The following is a 23,910-nucleotide window of genomic DNA, read 5'->3' on the forward strand; positions in this document are numbered from 1 at the left end:
TTAAAAAGTCACAGCAACAGGCACAACAATAAACTACTGCTTCCATGCTGTTCAGTGTGTGTCTTACTTGATTCTGAAAATGATAAAAAAAAATTAAAAGTACAGAAATCCCTGGTTGACACATTTCTGGCAAACATACAAGATGGGTTCTAATATAATTTGGACAGATCACTCAAGATAATGTTTAGATATACAACATCTGGACAGAAAATGGAAATGGTAACGCTGCACTTCGAGCAAGGCATCAGTAGATTTGCTCACTGGTCAGCAGCAGAGGACCAGACTTCCTCCAGTTAACTGACAAATATGTGCAATTCACCGTTATTTAACCAGGTTAGTCTCATTGAGGGTTGGAAACCTCTTTTGCAGGGGAGAAACAATTAACAAGGGATACATGTACTATAGAGTTTACAGTAGCCTTGCATTCTGCTAGAGGTAACATATTCATCCATTATATTTCTTTTGCAGATTATTCCAAGTGGCTGTATACCAACTCAAGCAGGGTTTTAATGAAGTGTATAATAGTCAATCATGAAGCCCAATTGGAAAAATACCTTCTTATGAACTTACTCTAAACGTCCTAAAGAAAAGTAGCCTATGTCACTGAAACCCCCAGATGTTTGCATCATCAGGCAGAGTGTAATAGTCTTTTTAACCTAATGAACTCGCTTGTGAAGTCTCTTTGACCTCATGTTCCCTGGCTGACCCAGCCTCCTGACTGCTTTATGACCTCCATGTCAGGGTCCAAAGCAGGGCTGCTCTTCTCTTGCGGTGCTTTGGGATTTGTGGAATGGGAAGTGCAGAGTTCCTGGACCGGATGTGGAGTCACTGCTGTAGCGTACAGCCCCCCCCCGTACTGACACATAGCTGGCTTGCGACTGCACGAGTCCACATCTGGAGAAGACAGGACAAACATTTTGACATTTGGATAACTCGCTGTCTCCGTCTATCTTCTGGTGACACAAATCCCTTCATAAGTGCGAGTAGATCTAACCCGGGTAAGTCGGCTAAATTTGTTAAACTTTTTCTCACCTTGTGTATCGCATCTATAAATTAGTCCCAATGACGTATTTATGGAGTTTCTGGTTGCAGACGTTTTCCATAAACACCGCTTTCCTTCCATATTTTTTAAATATAACTCACTTTATCTAAAACATAGCTGTATTGCAGCAACTGTAGCCTATGTTTCTTTTGTTCAGTGCAGACAGCCCAGGGGGTTGATGTTAACTTAATAACAGGGTGCGCTTACCCCTATGTTGTTTTGCCTGCCTGGACATGCCACTGTATGGCTGCTGGCTGCTGTGACTGCTGCACACAATTCACATGAGTACAATTTCTCTATAATCTCATTCACCTTTTATAGTAATTGTCACATGCTCTCATCTGTCATTTTCTGCATTATTAAACACTCTATGGGCTGTTCTTCTTTGGTCTGCTGGTGGCTCAGTAAACACACCTCCTTATCTCCACTCAGATTCAGGTAATGACTCACTTCAAGACTCTCCTGTCAGCCTTGCTGCTGGTGTTGTCTGTGTCTGAGCCTCTGACCAGCCCTGAGGAAAATGAAGTCCTGAAACACACAGAGGTGGAGCTCACCAAGAGTCAGGCCAGTGACCACGGAAACCCTCCATGCTATCAAATAGATCTTAATGTTAAAGATTTCTCTGTTGTCCTAATTGTAATTTGCATAAATTAAACTCAATATGAAGGTTTCTTCTGTTTTTCGAATCAGGTGACTGAGAATGCCATTGGAAACCTCAGCGAGACGACACCGAGCCACACACCGACTACAGGTGAGTTTCTTTTTTTTTCTTTTTTTTAACTTTTGCTGGGTTCTCTTTTGCCCTTTCAGCTTCTCCTTAAATTGCAATTTGTTTCTTTTACATTAGCAGCTCCCTTGACTACCACAGTTTCCCCGAGACCCAGTCTGGCTCCTCAGTGTCTGGGAAACCAGGTGATGCTGGAGAGCAGCACAGGCTGCGGCTGTCCATCTGGCATGGTGAGGGATGGTGACAACTGTACCTGCCCTGTGGGCTTCACTCTGGAGGGGGCTGCAGGGTGTAAAGGTGAGAGGGGGCAGAATCAGCGACTGCACCAGTGTTTAACTGAAGGTGCTGTGTGTAACATTGGAACATCAATAAATCAGTACTGCATTCAATTTGAGAAATAAGTGTAATTACTGTATACAAATGAGTCGACTGAAGAATGGTGGGAAGTCTCTACTTTGCATTTTAAACTGTTTTAACTGTTTTTTTGCAGAATTCATCAATAATACACAGCCAAACAAAACGCAATCAGTGACACAGAAGAGTTCCTTAATTTCAAGGAAAGTAGCAGAACCATTCTTTAGAAAACAATACTTGTCTCAACTATATTGTACTTCCTCAACACTCAAAAAGCTTGAAGACTAAACTTTCTAAAGACGTCCACTGGGGACCAACTACAGTCATTAGATTTGAGTCTTTTAGTTAGTTTTGATGTGCACATTGATTTTACATTCATCCATCTTAGGTGGTCACCAAAACAGCTTGGGTGCTGCACCTAAGCAACCTGTTGGTAGGGAAAACCCTGAATTAGGCATTAGATATGTCAATGCTATACGAAATATTATCCATCAATATACCACTTGTAGCACCTGTTTTATGCTTGGTTGCATACAGTGATATCTTCTCTCTACTCTACTCTACCACAGATGTTGATGAATGTGAAGGAGAGGGGCCAGCACCATGTGGTCTTCATGCCCGCTGCACTAATACCCCCGGCTCTTACTCGTGTAGCTGTCTCCGTGGTTACCTGATGGGTGCTGGAGGGTGCAAGGGTTCGTGTGTGTGTGTGTGTGTGTGTGTGTGTGTGTGTGTGTGTGTGTGTGTGTGTGTGTGTGTGTGTGTGTGTGTGTGTGTGTGTGTGTGAGAGAGTGAGAAAGGCAGATATCATGTACTGTAGAGAGCATGTTGAAAGGAGATTATCTGTACCATTATAGCCCTATGTGGTATGGTCGTAATGCATGTCTGCCTTATGGGTGTTGCAGATATAGACGAGTGTGCTCTGGCTGCAGTGACGGGCCTGCAGGCCTGTCAGGGTGATGCTCAATGCAAAAACACCCCTGGCTCCTTCACCTGCTCATGCCCTTCAGGATATGTAATGGCTCTTAATGGACAAAGCTGTGTAGGTGAGGCTGATGTCAACATCTGGTATGTATTACTATGGACTATGTATAGAATGTGGATGTACAATGGAAAATGTATGTTCAGAAGCATTTGATCTAGTATGTATACCTGGAGCACCTCCACTGAGGTAGCAGTGGGGGTTAAAAAGTCTTCCCCGGGGGCGCCCTGGTAGCTCACCTGATTGAGGGTGTGCCCCATATACTAAGGCTCAGTCCTTACCGCAGTGGCCTGGGTTCAATTCTGACCAGCAGTATACTGTATGTCGCCCCCCCGTCTCTCTCCCCCCTTCCCTGTCTTGAGCTGTCATATCAAATAAAGGCCAAAAAATGCCAAAAATAATCTTTAAAAAAAAAAAGTCTTCCCCAACTGTTTGACTGGATATTTAGATGCTGTTATACCTCTGTAACATTGCTGTACTGTATAATCCATACAAGGCTGTTAAGTTATAGTTCATGGTTTCTCTTCTCGTAGATGTGGATGAGTGCAGCTTCGAGGAGCAGTGTCGCCGTGAGCTTGGAAACGTGTGTGTGAACACTCCCGGCAGCTTTGTGTGCCAGTGCCAGCCAGGCTTCAGAGCAGAGGCCCTCGCCTGTATTGGTAAGTCTAGCATGAAAGTTCACCACAGCTGGATGAGACTGATGTCCAGATTTGAACTGGTGTTGTTCTCATATTTCACTTGAGTTGCCTCAACTTCATAACCTCTGCTGACAGGAAGGAAGGCTTTGGAATAGAGAGCTTTAATCTGCTTTGCTGCTTTGCCTGCGTTGTTACTCTTTTTGTTTTTTGTTTCCTCTCTCTCTGCTCCTTCACCTTTCCTTTAATGACTAATTTCCGCCCTCTAAAATCTTCCCAATACTCTATTTGTACTTTTTTTTTTTTTCATCTTCTATGTGACTCTTCTGCACTTCTGGTCTCAGGTCCTGTGTGTCCGGACTACACCGTGTGTCAAGGTATGATGTGCTTTTAATGCTTAACACAGGCTGCTTGCTTTCTCAGGGGTTAAAATGTCAAGGTAACCAAATCATTAGCAAAGTTTGGAGTGTTTGGAAAGGTCACATTTATAAGAGTTTCTTGCAATTTTGTCTTATTTTTTACCCATATTCTAATACTATTTCCATAATTACAGTTTCTTTCAAAACTGCTACAGGAAAGTAAAGGATGTGGTGTTTGACAAAAGGGAAAAGAAAATATTGTCTGCCTACTAGGACTTGATTAGGGTTTAGTGACATGATAATGATTTAGTAACTCAAGGGTGCATTGCACAAAAAAACAAGTGAATGAAAAAGTCATATACTGTATGTATGTAGCATTCTCTTCCTCTGTCCCAGATGTGGATGAATGTACGGAGAGTCCTGCAGTGTGTGATGGTCAGGGTGTGTGTGAGAACACGCTTGGGAGCTACAAGTGTGTTTGTCGACCAGGTTACCGGGGAAACGGCACACACTGCGAAGGTAAGCAATTAGTGCTGACATCCCTCCATGGAAAACTTTTTTTCCTGTAGATGGGGTCAGCTTCATTGTGTGCTCATGTTTTAATGCTTGCTGTTATGACTTGCATTCAAATGATGAGTGGCAAAATAATGATTGTCGAATGGAAATGGGACAGAGTTTTGGATATGTTTTTTTAATAAATCTCTTTCCAGATGAGAATGAATGTGCATCAGGTGGTCACGGGTGTGACACCAACGCTCGTTGTGGCAACATCATTGGCTCTTATTTCTGCCAATGCTATCAGGGCTTCAATGGAGATGGACACTCTTGTTTTGGTGGGTAAGCAGTGTGTGTTTTCCACATTAGTGGTGCTCAGTATCACTAAATGATCCAAAGTAATCCTGTGAGTGTCCGCCAGGGATACTTGCAAACAACTATTTGCGTGTGCCATCAGCACTTGGCCACACAGCACTCACCAGACACCAGTCCTTCAGGATTGTTCTTGTTTACAGACATTGATGAGTGTGCTCTAAACAACGGCCACTGTCAACACAACTGCTCCAACGAACCAGGAGGGTACAGCTGCCATTGTGCCCCAGGCTACCAGCTGGACCAGGATGGACTCAACTGCACAGGTAAAACACAGGAGTAGGGTGTTGATCCATTCACACCAACGTTTATGTGATGAAGGGAATAGTTCAACATTTTGAGAAAGATGCGTATTCGCTTTCTTGCCGTGAGTTAGACGAAAAGATCTTACCACTCTTGCTTGAACCAGGAGACTTAGGCCCCAATCAGACAGCGCTTTTTGAAGGGTGCAAAATGCAAGGTGTACCGGACTGCTTTTTCTGTTGAAGCCTTCAAGAGCAGCTGGCACACACACACACACACACACACACACACACACACACACACACACACACACTGACACGCTAATAGTGGCAGAGCTACCATGCCAGGTGCTGGCCTGCCCATAGGGAGCAACTAAGGGTTCAGTGTCTTGTTCGTCATGTGGACAGTGGAGGGGCAGGGGAGGGTTTTGGGATTAGTGGACAACGCGTTCTACCTTCCGAGCCACGGCCACTTGACTTGTAAAAGTGTGATTCCACCCAACTGGGCTAGGCGAAGGCACAGTAACTATACAGCGGAGACATTGTAACAATTTAAAATTACTTTTGTTAAAAAAGCATGTAAAAGAATTTTTATGTTGCATACAAAATGAGCTGTAATGCCCACTTTGCACTAAGGTGAAAGGGAGCCCCATCATCAAAGGGATCGTCTCTTTCTTTTCAGTGTATCATCGTTAAAAGCCAATACCAGCTAAAATGAATTGCAACAGGTGTTTTTTACAATACGTGGAGCGTATTGTGAACTAACTGTCTCTGATCCCCCAGATGTGGATGAATGTTTGGCATTTAATGGGACCTGCAAGCACATTTGCGTCAACACTCAGGGATCTTTCCAGTGCTCCTGCAGGCCCGGCTACCAGCTGCATATTGATGGCCACACCTGTGTGGGTCAGTGACTTACTGACACTCTTTCACTTCTCACTGTGTACCTACTCATTTTATTAATTTAAACAGGCTGCAGAAGAGACAATAACTGCCATGAATGTGTTACACTGTCTGATTTTGTGTGTGTCTGTTTGTGTGTGTGCGTCTTTTCTGCTCAGACGTAAGTGGATGACCTAAGGGCACATTTTTGAGAGTTAGTGAGATAATAAAGCCAGACTCGGTTAGGTATCAGTTGCACAGCAGAGATAAAGGTGCCAATAGAATTTTTTTTTTTAAAGTGTGTGTGTGTGTGTGTGTGTGTGTTCAGACATTGATGAATGTAAACTCCAGAGTGGCGGCTGCTCTCACACCTGCACCAACACTCCAGGAGGACACACTTGCCACTGCCCTCCTCCTCTGCTGCTAGACACAGACAACCTCACCTGCAGCAGTACGTTTCTCATTACATCGCATTATTTTGAGTACAATAAAGAAAAAGAATGAATAGTATGTAGTAGTATGTAGAGTTATGATAAATTGCACCTATTTAAAATTTTAAAACTTTACAAATAGCGAGTCAAACTGCTTTTCTTGCTTTCTCCGTGATCTCGCTGTAGCCCAGATATCACAGTTTAAAAAGAAATTTGGTCCACATGCAGCACTTTATCACACAATATACATTCTATGAATCTTTTAGTCAATGGTCCCTGGGTATGATTTCTATTACAGTCTCTTTTATATAATAGTAAATGTTTAAAAAGGCTACAAACAATAGCTTTTATCATTCTAATTATGTTTTGCTTAAAAAATGACAGATTTATTGATTGACAAAAAATAACTGACAAATCAATCTTTTCAGCTCTGCCCAAAACACTGTAATAATCTGTAAATATTCAATGTTAAAAATTTTTTTTTACTTGAACAGATGTTACATCCTGCAAGCTGAGAAATGGTGGTTGCGACCATATCTGTAGCGTGAGGGCTGAGGGCCAGGTCCAGTGTAGCTGTCGAGCAGGCTGGAAGTTGGGCGAGGACCAGAGGAGCTGCGTGGGTGAGACTGATTTTTTGGTGTAATCCTAAAACATTAAAGAGCTGGGAAGGTTTAAATGGCTGCAAACAACTTGTCATCCATTTTTCACTTGCCAGTCTGATGGTGTTCATTATAATAAATTACATCTCGGTTAAAAGGAGGTGCAGAAATTGGATGATTGATGTGATGACTCTGAATGGTCAATGGACAGCTGTGGCCAAATTTCCTTGGATGATACACTGGTGTGCACACAGCCAAGCTTCGCTGGTCACTCAGCCCAAAAGGAAATAAACAATCTGCATAAGACAGATTGTTTCACTGTTTTGAAATGTCTGCCTGTTTAAATACCCCACTGTCTTTCGTCATAAGATGTGAACGAGTGCGGGGACTTTACAAACGGAGGCTGTGAGCATCTCTGTGTGAACCATCCTGGTGGGTTTAACTGCGCCTGCAGGAAGGGTTATGAAGTGCGAACTGATGACCTCACCAAGTGCCAGCGTGAGTCAAACTTCAAACATCTACTGTAATATCACAGACAACAGTATTAGCAAAGGAACTGCTTTATTCTTGTTTTTGTAAGGGGTTATACTGTACATATAACAAAAATACTTATTGACTTTTCTGCCAATTCCAGCTGTGTGTAACCCTCTCTGTCAGAACTATGGAGTGTGTGTGGCCCCAAACAGCTGTGACTGCCCTCCAGGCTACCCTGGACTTGGATGCTCAGGTACAAACTTTGACTGTTGTACATAGATAACATATATGTGATTGTTAATAGCACAGTTATTTGCAGTTGCTGTGAGAAATGGATCCATGTTGATTGTGTATTTCAGCCATGTGCTCCCCACCCTGTGCCCATGGAGGCAGCTGTATGCGCTGGAACAAGTGTCTTTGTCCTCCTGGCTGGACCGGAGCAGGCTGCCACACAGGTACATCACCTCTGCAATTTCGGCGCAAAATGAACCTAGGGGTTAATAACACGTGTACCGAGTCTATCGTACTCTGGGACATGTTTTCATGCTAATAGAATGTGTCTCTAGCTTGAAACAAGCTAGCGCAAACCGCTGATTAGCTTATAACGCTAGTCTTCGGGGCACTGGTAAAGTAAAAAGAAATAGCTATTTCTATACCACTAACAAGGCTCAAAATAGCACCCCACTTCCACGGTAGCATAATGAGGGTCCCTACATGTAAACCGAAGCATTGAGAACTTTGTAAGTGTACAGACAGTTTATTAAAAAGATAGTTTATAAAGACAGTACCGTTCACGTATACAGTTAGGCGCCATCTTAGGGAAACAGTTGCGATCAGTCGAACGACGAACACCGTGCTTGATCTATGTTACTGGTTACTGGTTGCACGGCGTTCGTCGTTCGACTGATCGTTCAAGCAAGCAATGTAGAGACACTCTGTATAAATGCAGGAGGTTATAAGTTACATTGAGCAAACAAAGCATGTTGCACAAGCAGTTGCAAGATGGTCACTTCCTTTTGCTTTCTGTCAGCGGTGTGTGAGCTGCCCTGTGCTAACGGTGGTCGCTGCGTGGGGCCTGATACCTGCCAGTGTCCCTCTGACTACACCGGCCCCCAGTGCCTCTTGCGTGAGTAACAAAACCACCAACACATCTGGCATCAGTTACACCAGGCATGCAGGTATTGCTGGGGGGTAGCTAGTCATTTCTACCTCCCTGCCTCCATGCTTGTTAGCAGCACTGCCTGTTGAAATATGCATTATACCATGATGGAAAAACAAAAAAGCAAGTGTGTGTGCGTATGTGCATGTGTGTGTTTTGCAGCCTTGTGCACTCCTGCCTGCCAAAATGGAGGAAGATGTGCAGATGTCGACAAATGCACATGTGTTGGTGGATGGCAAGGAGCTCGTTGCCAGATAGGTGAGATAACACTCGCTGTATCTATATCTATCCATTGTTACATAACTGAAATATTAGTCAGCATGCATTTTACATACAGGACCCATGTTTTACCAGTGTTTCAATATAGTAAATTATTATCAATAACAAATCATCGTCAAAGTAAAAGTCATGAGAATTGTTGCCTACTTGCGCTAATTTATGTAAAACAGAAAATGCATTGTATAATTAAGACCATATAACTTCTAATGGCTTTTACTTTGATGAGATACATAATTTGTTCTCTGCTGCAGCACCCGTTACACAATCCCTGCACCTTTTACACACTGGGTTTAATTTGCTTCCATCAGGACTCAGGTTTTACCTCCCAAGAGGAGGCACTAACTGACATATGAGGTTCCATTATTCCATCAGCTGTGGGGCTTTTTAAACAAAATGGGATTTAGGTTGTTACCAGCTGTGGATGCAGCAGAGTTTTCCCTGGTTTCTGGCTTCTTCTTCTCTTTGCTGCTTTCTGTAGATTGTTTTGGGTGACAATGACAACAGCGTGTACTTTATTTGTATTGTATCTTTTTCTCTAGTGCTGTACTTTTGTGTATTAACGTCATTGACTGCAGTCTGTAAGCCAACTTCCTCCTTGAGGAGATACAAGCTCTACTCTACTTCACGGTGAAGAGTTCGAAACATCAAATTATGAGCTAAAAATGGCTTTATGGACCAAAAATGTAAAATTAAATTTACTGTCAAATCATAACGTTATTACCTGAAGACACAGAATAGATAGAGCAGGTCTAGACCACACTCTGTAATTTACAGAGACCCCCAAGAGCAAAATGGAATGGAAAATACAAAATGTACAGTTCTATATCTATATATATATATATATATAGAACTTATTTTATTATTATTATTTATTTCAGTAATTCTATTCAAAAAGTGAAACTTGTATAATGTATACATTCATTCCACACAGACTGATATATTTCAAGTGTTTATTTCTATGATTAGAACTGACAACTAATGAAAACCCCAAATTCAGTATCTCAGAAAATTAGAATATTACTTAAGATTAATAAAAATATATATATCTATATCTATATATATCTATATATATATATATATGTATATGTATATGTTTATTACAATATGTATATGTTGTATATATGGATTTACAGTCAGTAGGCATGCAAAATTTGTTTTTTAAAGGGATCTAAAATAGTAGAGAAGAGCTTCCCTCCTCAGGGTCATGTTACAAACAAAACAAAAACATTACATTACATTACATGTCATTCAGCTGGCGCTTTCTATCCAAAGCGAATTACAAATAAGTGTGTTCAACCTTGAAGGTGCAAACTCCAAACAAGTAGTAAGTGCAAGTACATTAGCTTTAAATAGGTAATACTACAAAGAGCCATATGAAAGTGCAGGTCTAGACCACACTCTGTAATTTACAGAGACCCCCAAAGAGCAAAAATGGAATGGAAAATACAAAATGTACAGTTCTATATATATATATATATATATATATATATATATATATATATATATATATATAGAACTTATTTTATTATTATTATTTATTTCAGTAATTCTATTCAAAAAGTGAAACTTGTATAATGTATACATTCATTCCACACAGACTGATATATTTCAAGTGTTTATTTCTATGATTAGAACTGACAACTAATGAAAACCCCAAATTCAGTATCTCAGAAAATTAGAATATTACTTAAGATTAATAAAAATATATATATCTATATCTATATATATCTATATATATATATATATGTATATGTATATGTTTATTACAATATGTATATGTTGTATATATGGATTTACAGTCAGTAGGCATGCAAAATTTGTTTTTAAGGGGATCTGAAATAGTAGAGAAGAGCTTCCCTCCTCAGGGTCATGTTACAAACAAAACAAAAACATTACATTACATTACATGTCATTCAGCTGACGCTTTTATCCAAAGCGAATTACAAATAAGTGCGTTCAACCTTGAAGGTGCAAACTCCAAACAAGTAGTAAGTGCAAGTACATTAGCTTTAAATAGGTAATAATACAAAGAGCCATATGAAAGTGCAGCATCAAGAAATATATATATATATATATAACTTTTTTTTCTTCTTCTTTATCCGAGGTGTAGTCGTAAGAGATGTGTTTTTAGCCTTCGGTGGAAGATGCACAGGTTTTCGGCCATCCTGATGTCAATAGGGAGCTCATTCCACCATTTAGGAGCCTGGACAGCAAACAGTCGGGATTTCGTTGAGTGATTAGTTCTCCCTCACTGTGAGGGGGCAGCAAGCAGGTTGGCTGATGCAGAGCGGAGTGGGCGGGTTAGGGTATAGGGTTTAACCATGTCTTGGATGTATGCTGGGGCTGATCCGTTCGTGCCCCTGTATGCAAGTACTAGTGTCTTGAAGCGGATGCGGGCAGCAACTGGTAGCCAGTGAAGAGAGCGGAGGAGTGGTGTAGTGTGAGAGAACTTGGGGAGGTTGAAGACAAGTCGAGCTGCTGCGTTCTGAATGAGCTGCAGGGGCCGGATGGCACATGCAGGCAGGCCAATCAGGAGGGAGTTGCAGTAGTCTAAACTTTACTGTTCTTTTCTGTCTCCCTCAGAGCCTGTTCAGTGTCAGACACCTTGTAAGAACGGTGGAGTGTGTGTGGGCCTCAACAGGTGCCGCTGCGAAAAAGGATTTACCGGAAGTCTCTGTGAAACGGGTAAGTCTGTGTATGTGTGTGTCTGTGTGTTAAAAAGACCGTTCTTTGCCGTCACTTTGCATTAAGACTCTTACTGTGTGGTGTGTCTGCAGCAGTGACCACTCCGTGTGTGCCGCCCTGCCAACACGGGGCCACATGCAGTCCTCACAACACCTGTACCTGTCCTGAGGGCACTGCAGGCCTGCGCTGTGAGAGACTGTAAGTATGAATAACACCAATATGTGCTCTGTCTATACTGCTCATTACCAGTCTGCTTTTTCAATGAAAGTTATTTTTACTCAAGCACATTATATCAATAGTGTACAACCATTTACCCATTATGTGATCTACAGCTTTCAACATGCTCTATATGTGATTAAGCAAATGCAACAACATCAATACAGCTGTGGCACACTTTACAGGGCCTGAATCGTCTTGAAAAGTCTATTCTAGTCTTATTTGTTTCTGGTGCACTCCATTGTGTTGACTGTGTCTCTATGCAAATATACAAGGGAGCACACCCACTGTTTTCCATATAAGGTCAATCTGAAAGCCCCCCCCCCCCCCCCCCAGACTAATAGTTACAGTTAATGGCAGTGTACATTTACATCTTTTCACAATAGTGGAAAAGACCAAAGAAGCTAGATAAATACCTAGTGTCAAGATAATTACCATAAATGTTAAAAACACCAATAATAATGCTTTGTTATTTGTCAATTTATTGAACAGATGATGGAATGTGTGTAGGTCAGAATGCCACATGATTCAAATTGCTATTATGACTTATTCTCATGGATGTGTTTGTGTGTCCTAGGACGTGCCCTGTGGTCACCACGGTGGTCAGCATGGCTCGAGCCGTCCGAAAGGCCTTTAGGGAGAGTTACGTGGACCGCTGTGGACCCCTGGGAGTTCAGCTTTGCACTAAATACAGGTTTTCTGTTTTCTTATTACATCCTCTAGATCTGGATTAAGTAGGTCACAAAGTTGTCATTTGTTTAGAGTAGCAGAACGGTGGAGTTTTCTCTTCTATATGGACTTACTTAAATAGATTTGTAAATAGTTATTCATGTTTATGACAAAACATGATTGCATAAGCAAATGTGAGAGGTGTGTTACAGTGGCATTTGGTTGACCATCATTTTAACACATGGAAAGCTTAAGTTATTTCAGAGTGTAATTATAATATTAATACATGGTCTGTGGTTGTGTTTCCAGGATGAACCAGGCCCGTGTGTACCTGCAGGCATACAGGGTGGGCTACAAAATCCAGTGTCCAGAGAGGAAGGGCAGATGAGCAATGTTATATAAAAGCTCATTGTCATTAAAAAACATCACCCAACAGATAACATTTTGTGCAACACAGCAAGAACTAAAATGAGACAAGCTGTAAAATAAAATGTAACTGAATAAGTGAGAGGGCGTCTCTGAGGGCAGCCTCTATGTTAGATATAAAGGGGAAATGTATCATAAAGGCTGTTATTTGATCTGTGATGTATGTTGACAATTATCTTTAATCAGTTCTGTACACAGTCATACGTTTACATTTCATGAGAAATTTTCCTCAGTATATAAAATGTGCAATGGTTTCATTATTTGTCATGTTTGTATATGGCAGCTGAAAGTTATTAAACGTTCTCTTTTTACAAAATGGTGTCAATATTATGAACTCTTGTCAATGATTGTCTAATAAAAATGACTGCAATAATGACTAAGTGTAATGTGCTACAGTACTCAGAGAGAGTTCACTTCAAGGAGTATTCCCAATAAAGATAAACTGTCACACAAACACATTAATGAGGTTGATAAACTAGGATTACTGTGTATTAAAAGGAATATATGAATAATTTGTTTCTACTGTAACATTTGGCTGCATCAGCCTCAAGGGACCTTAACCTCTTCTCTCTGTTTTTTTTTTTTTGTTTGTCCATCTTGCTCCACAACTATTTATCCAAATGTTACTAAACAGAAATGGGAAAGGGGCAGGACCCAGGTAAAGTTAGAATGGACACCTAAAGTAATTGGCTAGGAGAGAGGCTGACGGACCAACAAAAGTGAGGGACTCGCGTGCAAACGTGGCCGGACCAACTACCAAAACAAAGTACAGAGTAGCTTGAATTACAACACAGAGGGAGTGGGACTTAATTCTCAGCTCAGGACACCAATGCTACACTAGCTACATAGCCTAGTTGTTTGCTGTTATGTTTTGAATGTCATTTACAGCTCTGTCATGAACTCTATTTGCCATGTCCGAGAGTCCTGAGAGGAGAGTTCTCAGTATTGTGGGTCTGGAAAATGTATACCGATGACGCACAAATCGTCGTTTTACGTCATTGGTATACATTTTTCCAGAGGCAATGGCCCATAGGGGGTTGGACTGTCTGCTTTTTCCGGAGATTGCCGAGGTAAAAACGAGTGTCAGCCATCTTGAATCATCACTTAGCTTCTCAGCAGAAACAGATTTATTCATCCCGAAGGAAATTTTAGAACAACAATTATGTGCATTCAAACTACCGCACACATGTACCACCGGGATACATTGCTAGCCAGTAAGGGGACATCCTCAGCAGTGTGCGGAAAGCGGGGCAAGGGTAGGAGTTGGAGCTAGGTGGAAAGCTAACGCTAGCCGGCCACCTGTGCCAGGCTTCGCCTGCTACGCAGACCAGCACATCAGCCTGTGGTGTTGCTTGATGCCGCTAGCCGGTAGGGGGACATCCTCAGCGGTAAAACGCGGAGAGATCATACTCCTAGCTCATACGCAGGAGAATGAGCTAGGTGGAAAGCTAGCGCTAGCCAGCCACCTGTTCCATCAATCCTGCTTGCAAGTGTCTCTGTGGACAACAAACTGGACTATATCCAACTTCAACGAAACTCCCAACGCAAGTTCAAAGACTGCTGTGTTTTTGTTGTGGAAACATTGCTGAACAACAGTGCTGCTCTGTCAGACTAGCTAGTGGAGGTGGGCTTTTTTAACACGGACTGTTGCAGAAATGGGGTGCTTGTATCCAACTAACTGCTAACCGCTGGTGGAGTTTGTGACTGTTAGATGAGACCATTCTACATTCCACGCAAATTTACGGCTGTGTTTATACTCTGTTTACAGCCTACCAAGCGCTAATGCTAGTATGTGTTAGTTGAACTTTACGGAGCATATGTGTGTCGTATTGTCGTATTTGCTGTCATGTTTTCATATTTGCTGTCGTGTTTTCCTATTTGCCGTTGTGTTTTCATATTTGCAGTTGTGTTTTCCTATTTGCCGTTGTGTTTTCATATTTGCAGTTGTGTTTTCCTATTTGCCATTGTGTTTTATGATTTGCTGTTGCGTTTTTCTATTTGCTGTTGTGATTTGCACTTCAGGGCCACCGTAGAGTACTGAGGAGCGAGCATCAAGGAGGGATCATCGAGGAGCTACAGCCGAGGAAACACGAGAGCAGACTTCCTGGAAGCTGTGCAGCTGAAAGCCGTTGCTAACTCCGCCCATACAGCTGACGAATTCATGTGATGCATCAGAGGAAAGGACGTATCATGCCTCTAAAACACATTTGCTCTCTCCTCCCATGATTTCCCTTCATCTTGTCTTAATCCCTCCCACGGAGGAAGCATGGGAGAGACGCGAGGAAGGGAGGCAAGGGGAGAAGGAGAGGAGTCGGGGATGCAATTTAATAGACATGAGATGCATCTCAGGTAAAGCCTCATACATTTTCCTACAATTCGGGTTAAAATAACAGCCTTGCCAGCAATGGAACTGTTATTTACACTTGCAGAGTGGGACAGTGACATGACTTCTCTTCTCATCTTGCTGCATCTTCTCACTTCACAACCAGCTGGAAGGAAGTGGCCCAAGAAGATCACTGTTGGCGAGTCAACAGATCATTTAGTGAAATTTCACAAGGTTTGTTAAGACAATATTATTCTATTTCAAATATTGTCGTCGAATATTTAAGTTTTTAAAGTTATGGCTTTTATGGAGATGTTTTTATTTGTGTTTCAGTCTTGCCACACCTTTGAAGATCATGACCATTGAAGGAAACTACAAGCCATCTTCTGGCCACTGGGACTTTGTTTTCATTGTGAAATATGACGATGCTCTGTCCAGCTTGTACACATTTTTTCAGACTACTCTGTACAATATTGATATAAGCAAATGAGAGTTGTATTGTTTAATGTGTGACATTGTTGGCTTTATATAATCTATTTAAATGTATCAGCTATTTAGCTGATGTGAATATTTGCTGTAACATGTTTACAATGGGAAGAATGCACAGTTCTTGTTATTAGGTGTTAAAACTATGACCTTGTTTATTATTTTCACACAAAAATAAATAAATTAATTAATGAAAAAAGTTATTCCGTTAAAAGACTTTTGAATAACAACCTTATTCTTGTGTAATGTAAGCCAAATATCAATTGGATTTCACTAAACCCTGTCACCCTGTGACATAATCATGAGTAGTGATGACAGAAAAAAACAAATTGCTTTTGTATTTCTTATGTAAGAGCTACTCTTAGTGGGAGGTTGTGCAGATTTCATATTCATGTGGTGCCAAAGTGATGCCAAAGCGAAAGTCCATCACAGGCTTGACCCCAGCAGGCATGGAGAAGGTGAAGTGCTGCATAAAGGACGTGAAGAAGAGGAAAAGATGCATCTTGGCCAGGTTCTCCCCAAGACATGCCCGCTTACCTGAGACAGGAAAACAAACTGAAAGATTACTTTGACACACATTATGGCCCAGAAGTCAAACTAATTGAAGACAATAATCATTCTAAGGCCTTTATAGGAAGTAGAACTGCTGACTGTTCTAGTAACCGTTAGAAAATGTGTCCTGTATTAGTGGAGGAGTTATGATCCTTGGCCTCTATCTTATCTGTGTTCTCTCCTTGATCATGAGAGTTTCCTCTAGGCCAATCTACAATCATTTTGTGAGGAGCACCTTAGTGTATTCTGGCTCCAGGCTCTTGTAAAAACAGTTAAAGACACTAATAACACCAGAGATTGTTGCTCCTTACCAGTAGAGAAAGGGATGAAAGCAGCTTGCTTCACAAACTTGCCCTCCTTCTTCAGAAAGTGTCCTGGATTAAAGGTGTCTCCCACTCATTCTTGTCAAACAGCACCGAGGTCAGATTGGGGATTATCAAAACTCCCTGGCGATTGGCATTGTTATGACAATTCATACAGATGCAACATGGTATGGATGTGACATAGCAATTGCGTTCGAGAACTGACCTTTGGGATTGTGTAGCCTCCCAGCTGGATGTCCCTGTCGGTAACACGAGGCATGCTGAGAGGAGCTATGTTGCCAAACCTCTGGATCTCGTGTAAAACAGCATTGGTGTAGGGCAGGTTTGCACGATCTTCCATGGATGGCTGTCTGGACTGTCCAATCACTCTGTCTATCTCAGTCTGGACCTTCACCAGGAAGGGAACAGAGAGAAGTTGAAACAGCATTTCATTAACGAGCTGCGAAAGACTCATGGAGAGATAAAGCATAATGTAGCACTGCCACGTTAGTGAATACAAAGATTTGTCTTCCTTTTGATTTGCAACCCTGAACCATTCATATGAGAATTCACGTATGTGTGTTGTACAAAATTTGTCAGAAATGTGAAGGGCCCTGGCGATTACACAATATTTGTCACCTTGGGAGTAAAAGTAGTTACATGATGTATCTAATTTCACACATACAAAATTACCACCAATACATGTGTTTTGGTGTCACCAATTTTCACATTGTTGAGTAAAAAGAGCTTTGTTGGTTGGTCAGTGTTCCTACCCTGAATCTCGGGGTACTTTGCCAAGTAGAGGAAAGCCCAGAGCAGGGTGGTGGATGTGGTCTCAGAGCTGGACACAAACAGATCCAGGACACACATAAACAGGTTTTCCTCATCAAAAGCATTTCCAGCCTGCCCATTTCTCTGATAATACAAACACATGTGTTAGAACATGCTGAGTTTAATTTAGAACTACATGTCAGCGCTATTACAGCCAGTGCTATAATAATGTATGATGGTTACTTAAAGTGTCAGTTTACCCCAAAATAATGTTTCCTCTTATCTGTAGTGGTATTTATCAATCCAGATTGTGTTGGTGTGAGTTGCCTAGTGTTGAAGATATCGTCCATTTTATCTTCTCTAGAATATAATGGAACTATGCCACTCAGTTTGTGGTGCTCAAAGCTGCAAAACAATTTTTTTGAAAGACTAAACAGCAATGTCTCTTTCCTTACTCAAGATAATCCACAGACCATGGGTCTCATTTATACGCACAAAACGGGGCTGAATATGTGCGTACGCCACTTCCCACGCAAAGGTTGTGATTTATAAAAAACAAACTTGACGGGAGAATGTGCGGTCCTCCACGCAAACTCTGACCCATGCGTACGCACATTTTGTAGACGAAATAGGAATTGGCGACGCAGATGTTGAGGTGGTGAACTGAAGTCAGACGGCAGAAAGTAAATGGGAATAACGATTACTCGTAATATTTTCAAGTATTGATGCCTCACGCACATTTTTTCACTCCATATCATCCACCTTTACCATGAAGATTAAATCCAGCAGTGTTATTTGCGATTGTACTGAGTGATAATTGTTCCATAAACACCTCCAACTCAAATCTTAAATAAAAATTTGTTCTTAATGTTTAATCGGCGCTGTCTCGCCGTCACATTGTCCGCTACGGAGCAAAGGAAGAGGAGATGGCCCGACTCCATGGAATACAGGATAGCATCAAATACCCTACCATTAGATAACTGCAGAACACAGTGTAAATAACTAAATATCTGTCTTTAAAACTGTGTATATATCATCCAATGTCAAAGTCTGAAAATACAGCCGTTAAGCTCTCGCGCAATCGTTACCCTTAATGTCCTCGTTATCGGTCCTAACTTTAATACTGTTCGTGACAAAACCTGCATGAAGAACAGTAGGTTTCCCTATTAGACTTTCTTTCGTCTTCAAATTGTATCTCGGGGTGGGGGATGCCACTAGTTGACGCTGTGATTTTGGCAAGGTGTTAACAATCACAAATTGTTGTAAACAGTATAACTACTGCGGTGACCCCCGTGCGTAATGCTGCATGATGGCATTGCTGGCCCTGCAGGAGGACTACGCCAATGGAAGAATCAGGAGAGAAAAAAACTTCAGGGACCATGACGGTGACTGGCTAATATGCCGATTTAGATTACCTTAAACTGTGCTGTTGGATCTATGTACTGCATTGGGTCCAGTAGAAAGGGCATCGCGCCGGAACCGTGCCATCCCGGTCCAAATACAGGTCCTTGTAGGGAAATGGCAGACAGCTGAGTGTTTTTTATATATAAATATATATATAATCTTCAACTTTATCACTAAGGCTTGTTTGCATATAATATATAGTTCTGTTAAATCTTATCATATACGTCTGGTATATCGAAGCTGTCCCGAGTGCCGTAATAGGTATAGTATAGATCAGGTTTCCCTACACTGTGCCATAACAGGCTGAAATTATAATTCAATTTGCAGCAATTCCTGAACGTCTGAGAAGTTTTTTGCTTTTTCTCCGCCAGTCGTCATGATTCGGCGTGAAAAAAAGAACAGCTGCCAGGGTCATTAATATACTGATACAGCATTCATGAGGTGCTTTGCATTGACTATTTATGGTTAAAAATGGGCGTGTACAGGGCGGGATAAGAGGCTGATTCACGCACACACACTTGTGGGTAATCTGTGATTTATAAAGGGCACATTGCTTACAGATGTGCGTATACGCACGGTTTTATAAATCTGAATTTATTTTGGTGTACGCCATTTTGGGCTTTTGGGCGTACGTACACTTTTAGTAAGTATCCTACAGACCGTTTTTATAAATGAGACCCCAGGTTTTGAGTAGTTTCATGGAGGAAATGTATATCAAATGTTTGACGATTTGAGCACGTCAAACCGAGTCTCAATAATGGTCGATATCTCCAACACTGGGCAACTCACACCAAAACATTTTAAATTGATAAACAGTACTAAGGTGAGATAAGATTTTTTATTTTGGGGTGAACTGTTCCCTGAAGTACAGTAAAAGTAAAGTAAAAAGCCTTTAATCTATGCTTGTACCTTGAAAAATATTTAAAACTCTTTGCTTTGTTAGATTACCAGGAGTGTATGCTGTTGGAAATAAGGCATTAAAAGATAGTGTCGTTATGCAGAGGCCGTCACTTTTCAACACATACCAGCAAGAAGTGGTGCGATGAAACATCAAGTCATTGCAACACATTAAAGAGTAACTTTGGGTTTTTTTTTCAACCTAGAGCCTATTTTCTTATGGTTTTGTGTGTAAGTGACTGATGGGAACAACAATCTTTGAAATTACGGTAGTCCAGTATTTAGCAAGAATGTGGTGATCGGGCTGCGAACCGGCTCCGAATTGGGCTGCAAATCTGACAACATTATGGAAAGGACCCCTCCAGAGATAGACCTTTTTTAAAGAGTAAAATCCTCTTTTTTTAACCAGAAACAGCTCCAAGATCACTATCGCTAAATCAACCAGACTCAAGCAATGCTTTTAGCGTGTATAGCCCAAATATTTTTACATGTAAATCAGAAAATGATGTTAATTTCAACCAAACCAAAGTGGTGATTGTTTGAAAAGTGGAAAGAAAAAACACTTTTGGTAGTTTTATTTTGTGTTGTCGACTTGAATGAAGTGTATTTTACAATGATAAAATCACTATTTAAATGGAGGCTGGTGGCTTTTGCGATAGCAATTTTGCGGACTTAAATTGAGGGTGCGCAATTGCCCAATAACTTACATTGTAGCTTGTTTCGCTGACTCCCGACGGCAGCGATCTTGCTTAATACTGGACCAATGTCAAAGATTGTTGTTCCCATCAGTCAATTAGACACAAAAACAGGAAAATAGGATCCAGGTTGAAAACAAAAACAATGTTACCCTTTAAAGTGCAAAACAAAACAGATATGACGTTCACAGGAACTGAACACAGCATCTTTATGAACAACAAGTATAAGAAAAAAATCTAGTGCCAATCACCATCTGAATCTCATTCAGGTAGCAGTCGATGTAGTCTCTTTGGTCTGAGAGATCCCAGTTCTGTCTGTGCTCCTTAATCTCCTCTCTAATGAAGTCATTTGTCCTGTTCCAGATGTGTTTGACTGTCTGGTGTGGCCCCGGCAAACGTCTCATCAGCAGAGGGAATGAGTTGTAAAGCAGCAAAGTAGTTTAGAACAATAGCGTACTGATAAGGCATTTCAGAATAAAATACATTTTATATCTGGGACATGCAATAACAAATATTAAAATCCTATTTACAAATCAGCTCTTGTGCATCTTACACATTTTCCATCTTGAGCTGTGTGTACTACATATTACATACCTGTGACCAAATAGAGCCACTAGCATGAATGATAAACACAATGAGGAATGTACAGTATTGCACAACAATGGTACACAGCATTAACATTTCATCAAAACCTTTAAAATGCTGTACCTGTGCCCAAATGGAGACTTTAATTTTGAGACCTTTGCCAAACCATTTCTTCAGTTTGACGAACTTCTCATCACTATACTCAAAGCGATGACCAAAAACCAGGTAGCAGATAATGTTGGAGACAGCGTTGTTGATGATGAGGTGTGAATTGAATGGCTTCCCTCCACAATTAAACAGAATATTAGATGTTACTTGTGTATTTGTGATTTTGTCATTCTTAAAGTGTCACTGTGCATTCACTACTTACTGTACCTTTATAGCTATTGAAGACTTTTGCACAATATGCAAATTCATCCAAGAAGTGACTTCCTGCCAAATCCAAAATATTTAAGTGTTGAAAATGCAAAATGCCTCTGCTGCTTCCATGTGTTGCCATTACTGAAAATTAAACCTGATGGGAAACACATCAAAAGTAGGCTTGCATAAAACAGGAAGTAGAAACTAAATATTACCAGTCATGTTCAACAAAACTTTTATTTGCTTTAGATACCATTTTTTATTTTATTTTTAAGCTAATAGAACTTCTCTAATTAATTATAATAAAATACAATAACACTTATTGTGGGGAAAGCAATGCATCACACAGTGTATTAGAGTCCTGCACAGGCTTAAAATCTAGGCCCTAGCCGACAGATAATCAGAATTCTCGGGTCGAGCCCGTGTTTTTTTCCCTTCCTACCCATAACACAGTCTAGATAGATAGATAGATAAATAGATAGATAGATAGATAGATAGATAGATAGATAGATAGATAGATAGATAGATAGATAGATTTTTATTGATCCCAAAAAAATGGGAAATGACGGTGTTGCAGCAGCAAAATATCAGACACACAGCACACATACAGAGTAAACATTAAATAATAGGAAAATATATACATGAAATAATAATAGAATACTACATGAGCAATATTTAAAATAGATACAATTTGGAAAATGAAATGTACAACTGTTTCAATAGATATAGATCAACTTAATGTGCAAGTTGGGGAGTAAAAATGTACAACTGTTTCACTAGTAATGATAGGATGTAGATAAAGCTATTGTACATAGGTTACTATTGCAGCCATTAAAATAGTTCAGTTTTGTTTTAATGGCAACGTGGTTATATTTCTTTTCGTTTTTTCATTAAGTTAATTTAGAAACAAATGTTTGGAGCATTTTTTTGTTTGTTATATTAATGTTTTTGTTTTACACCCAAGTGGCCAGCAGCCAACAAAGTTGACCACATGTTTGATCTATTTAGCCTCTCCAATCAACACCGACCTGACTTGCCTACAATAAAATCCATAGATATAAAACACTTCATGCATAAATTAGTTGAAACGTGTATTATCACCACCAGAGTAGTCCTGCATTGCCAGACCTTGGCATGCAAAAAAACTAACGGGCAATAAAATCTAAACAAATACATTATACAGACAGAAACACAGACATTTCCAGAGCCCCATGGAGAAAAGGCATAACATCCACAGTGGATGGTGTGTCCATTCTGCCTCTATTCCATAACTCTTCCAGCTGTGCTAAAGACACGCTCGCTGCTATTACTGCTGGCAGAGACACAAACATGGTGTGACTGCCAGGCTTGACAGTCTCAGTAGCGTGGTTTTGTGTTGTTTTAAGCAGTGCAACACACTCATAGTTTCTTTTAATGTATTGGATGTCTAAAACACAAAATGGCGATGTCTACAGGCTTGCGTGTGAGCTCTGGTGTTAAAATTGGCCCTACAGTGTATTCATTGAACAAAGCATTCCTATATGAGTATCACAGGAGTCACAATAGCATTAAAGTTGAATGCAGGCTTTGTTACATCCTCTTACCTCGTCCATGGTACACATCCTCCGCCAGAGGGATGTATGGGCGGTCCTCCAGGCTGTCTCCCTGATTTACCAGAGCTTCTTTCAGAACCTCAAACCCATTTAGCACCACCATCCATGTCTGGCCTATTCGCAAGCTGAACACATCTTCATATCTCCCTGCAAACTTTAAATGGTTTTGAGAGAGGTGGAAGAGCATGGTGTTTTATAAAACAGATAACACAGTTCCATCAGTTCACCTGTTGCATTTTCAACGGTATATTTTGGACATCTATTAATACCTGTGTCAAAATTTCATGGGTCATGGTAAAATCCACATTTAGTATGTTGCCCACAATAGGAAATGTCCGGGGTCCTGGAGGGAAGCTGTCTGGCTGCCGGGTTTTAATATAATCTGCAAGGAGGATGAAAACTGCAGTGAAGAGCAACAGACTTTTGACATCCCAGTCAACATAGGATCCAAATACAGAAACGATTGAATCCATTCTGCAGTCAAGGGCTTAAGCCTGAAGTGTGTGTCTTCCTTGCTTCTCTTTTAAAAATGAAAGGCTGGTGTTGTGTTGCCAGGAGCCAATAATATCACTCATCTCTCTCCTGTGAAGGGGGAAGCTTGATGGTATTGGCTCCTGGCAGCACAGTAAAGACCTACTGGTTGAACTCTGCCCTCTTTATACATGGAAAAAAAGGTATCAAACACTGTTAATCACTGACCCTAACACAATTATTCTAACTTAGCAGTAGAGGGAATATAATGTTTTTTAATGTTGTACAAGACGTAAAAGTGTAATTTATATTAATGAATACTTTTGCTTGAGACATGTCTGGAAAGAATGAATCAATTAACCCAATAGTTGTCAGTTTATTTGCTTGTAGTTTGTCCACCGACCCTCCGAATTTAATTCAGGTAACAGTCAATAAAGTCTCGAA

General features: G+C 40.7%; 2 protein-coding genes across 4 annotated transcripts; one reads left to right on the forward strand and one right to left on the reverse strand.

The window, feature by feature from the left end:
- The first annotated feature begins 862 nt into the window (after nucleotides 1–862).
- On the forward strand, nucleotides 863–13,344 carry LOC144523516 (uncharacterized). Of its 3 annotated transcripts, none has more exons than XM_078259108.1 (22): nucleotides 863–998; nucleotides 1,475–1,606; nucleotides 1,733–1,793; nucleotides 1,890–2,066; nucleotides 2,693–2,818; nucleotides 3,029–3,169; nucleotides 3,639–3,764; nucleotides 4,496–4,618; nucleotides 4,810–4,932; nucleotides 5,110–5,232; nucleotides 5,992–6,114; nucleotides 6,419–6,541; nucleotides 7,016–7,141; nucleotides 7,490–7,618; nucleotides 7,755–7,847; nucleotides 7,954–8,049; nucleotides 8,625–8,720; nucleotides 8,916–9,011; nucleotides 11,616–11,717; nucleotides 11,810–11,915; nucleotides 12,511–12,627; nucleotides 12,912–13,344. In XM_078259108.1, exons 2-22 carry the CDS (start codon nucleotides 1,484–1,486, stop codon nucleotides 12,988–12,990), a joined length of 2,409 nt encoding a protein of 802 aa, XP_078115234.1. In that variant the 5' UTR covers nucleotides 863–998; nucleotides 1,475–1,483; the 3' UTR covers nucleotides 12,991–13,344. The 3 variants fall into 3 exon arrangements, with proteins under 3 accessions (XP_078115234.1, XP_078115235.1, XP_078115236.1); XM_078259109.1 differs by having other exon boundaries at nucleotides 1,893–2,066; XM_078259110.1 differs by lacking the exons at nucleotides 863–998; nucleotides 1,475–1,606; nucleotides 1,733–1,793 and adding an exon at nucleotides 2,260–2,556 and having other exon boundaries at nucleotides 1,986–2,066.
- A 2,854-nt stretch (nucleotides 13,345–16,198) lies between these two features.
- Nucleotides 16,199–23,468, reverse strand: LOC144523955 (cytochrome P450 2J2-like). Its single transcript, XM_078259928.1, is given in 11 exon segments — nucleotides 16,199–16,374; nucleotides 16,701–16,772; nucleotides 16,775–16,835; nucleotides 16,918–17,107; nucleotides 17,467–17,606; nucleotides 20,710–20,887; nucleotides 21,168–21,327; nucleotides 21,419–21,465; nucleotides 21,467–21,557; nucleotides 22,987–23,149; nucleotides 23,265–23,468. Coding segments are annotated over 11 exon segments (1,482 nt in total).
- Between the last annotated feature and the right edge of the window lie 442 nt (nucleotides 23,469–23,910).

The sequence above is a fragment of the Sander vitreus genome, chromosome 9, assembly GCF_031162955.1.
Source record: "Sander vitreus isolate 19-12246 chromosome 9, sanVit1, whole genome shotgun sequence".
Classification (NCBI taxonomy): domain Eukaryota; kingdom Metazoa; phylum Chordata; class Actinopteri; order Perciformes; family Percidae; genus Sander; species Sander vitreus.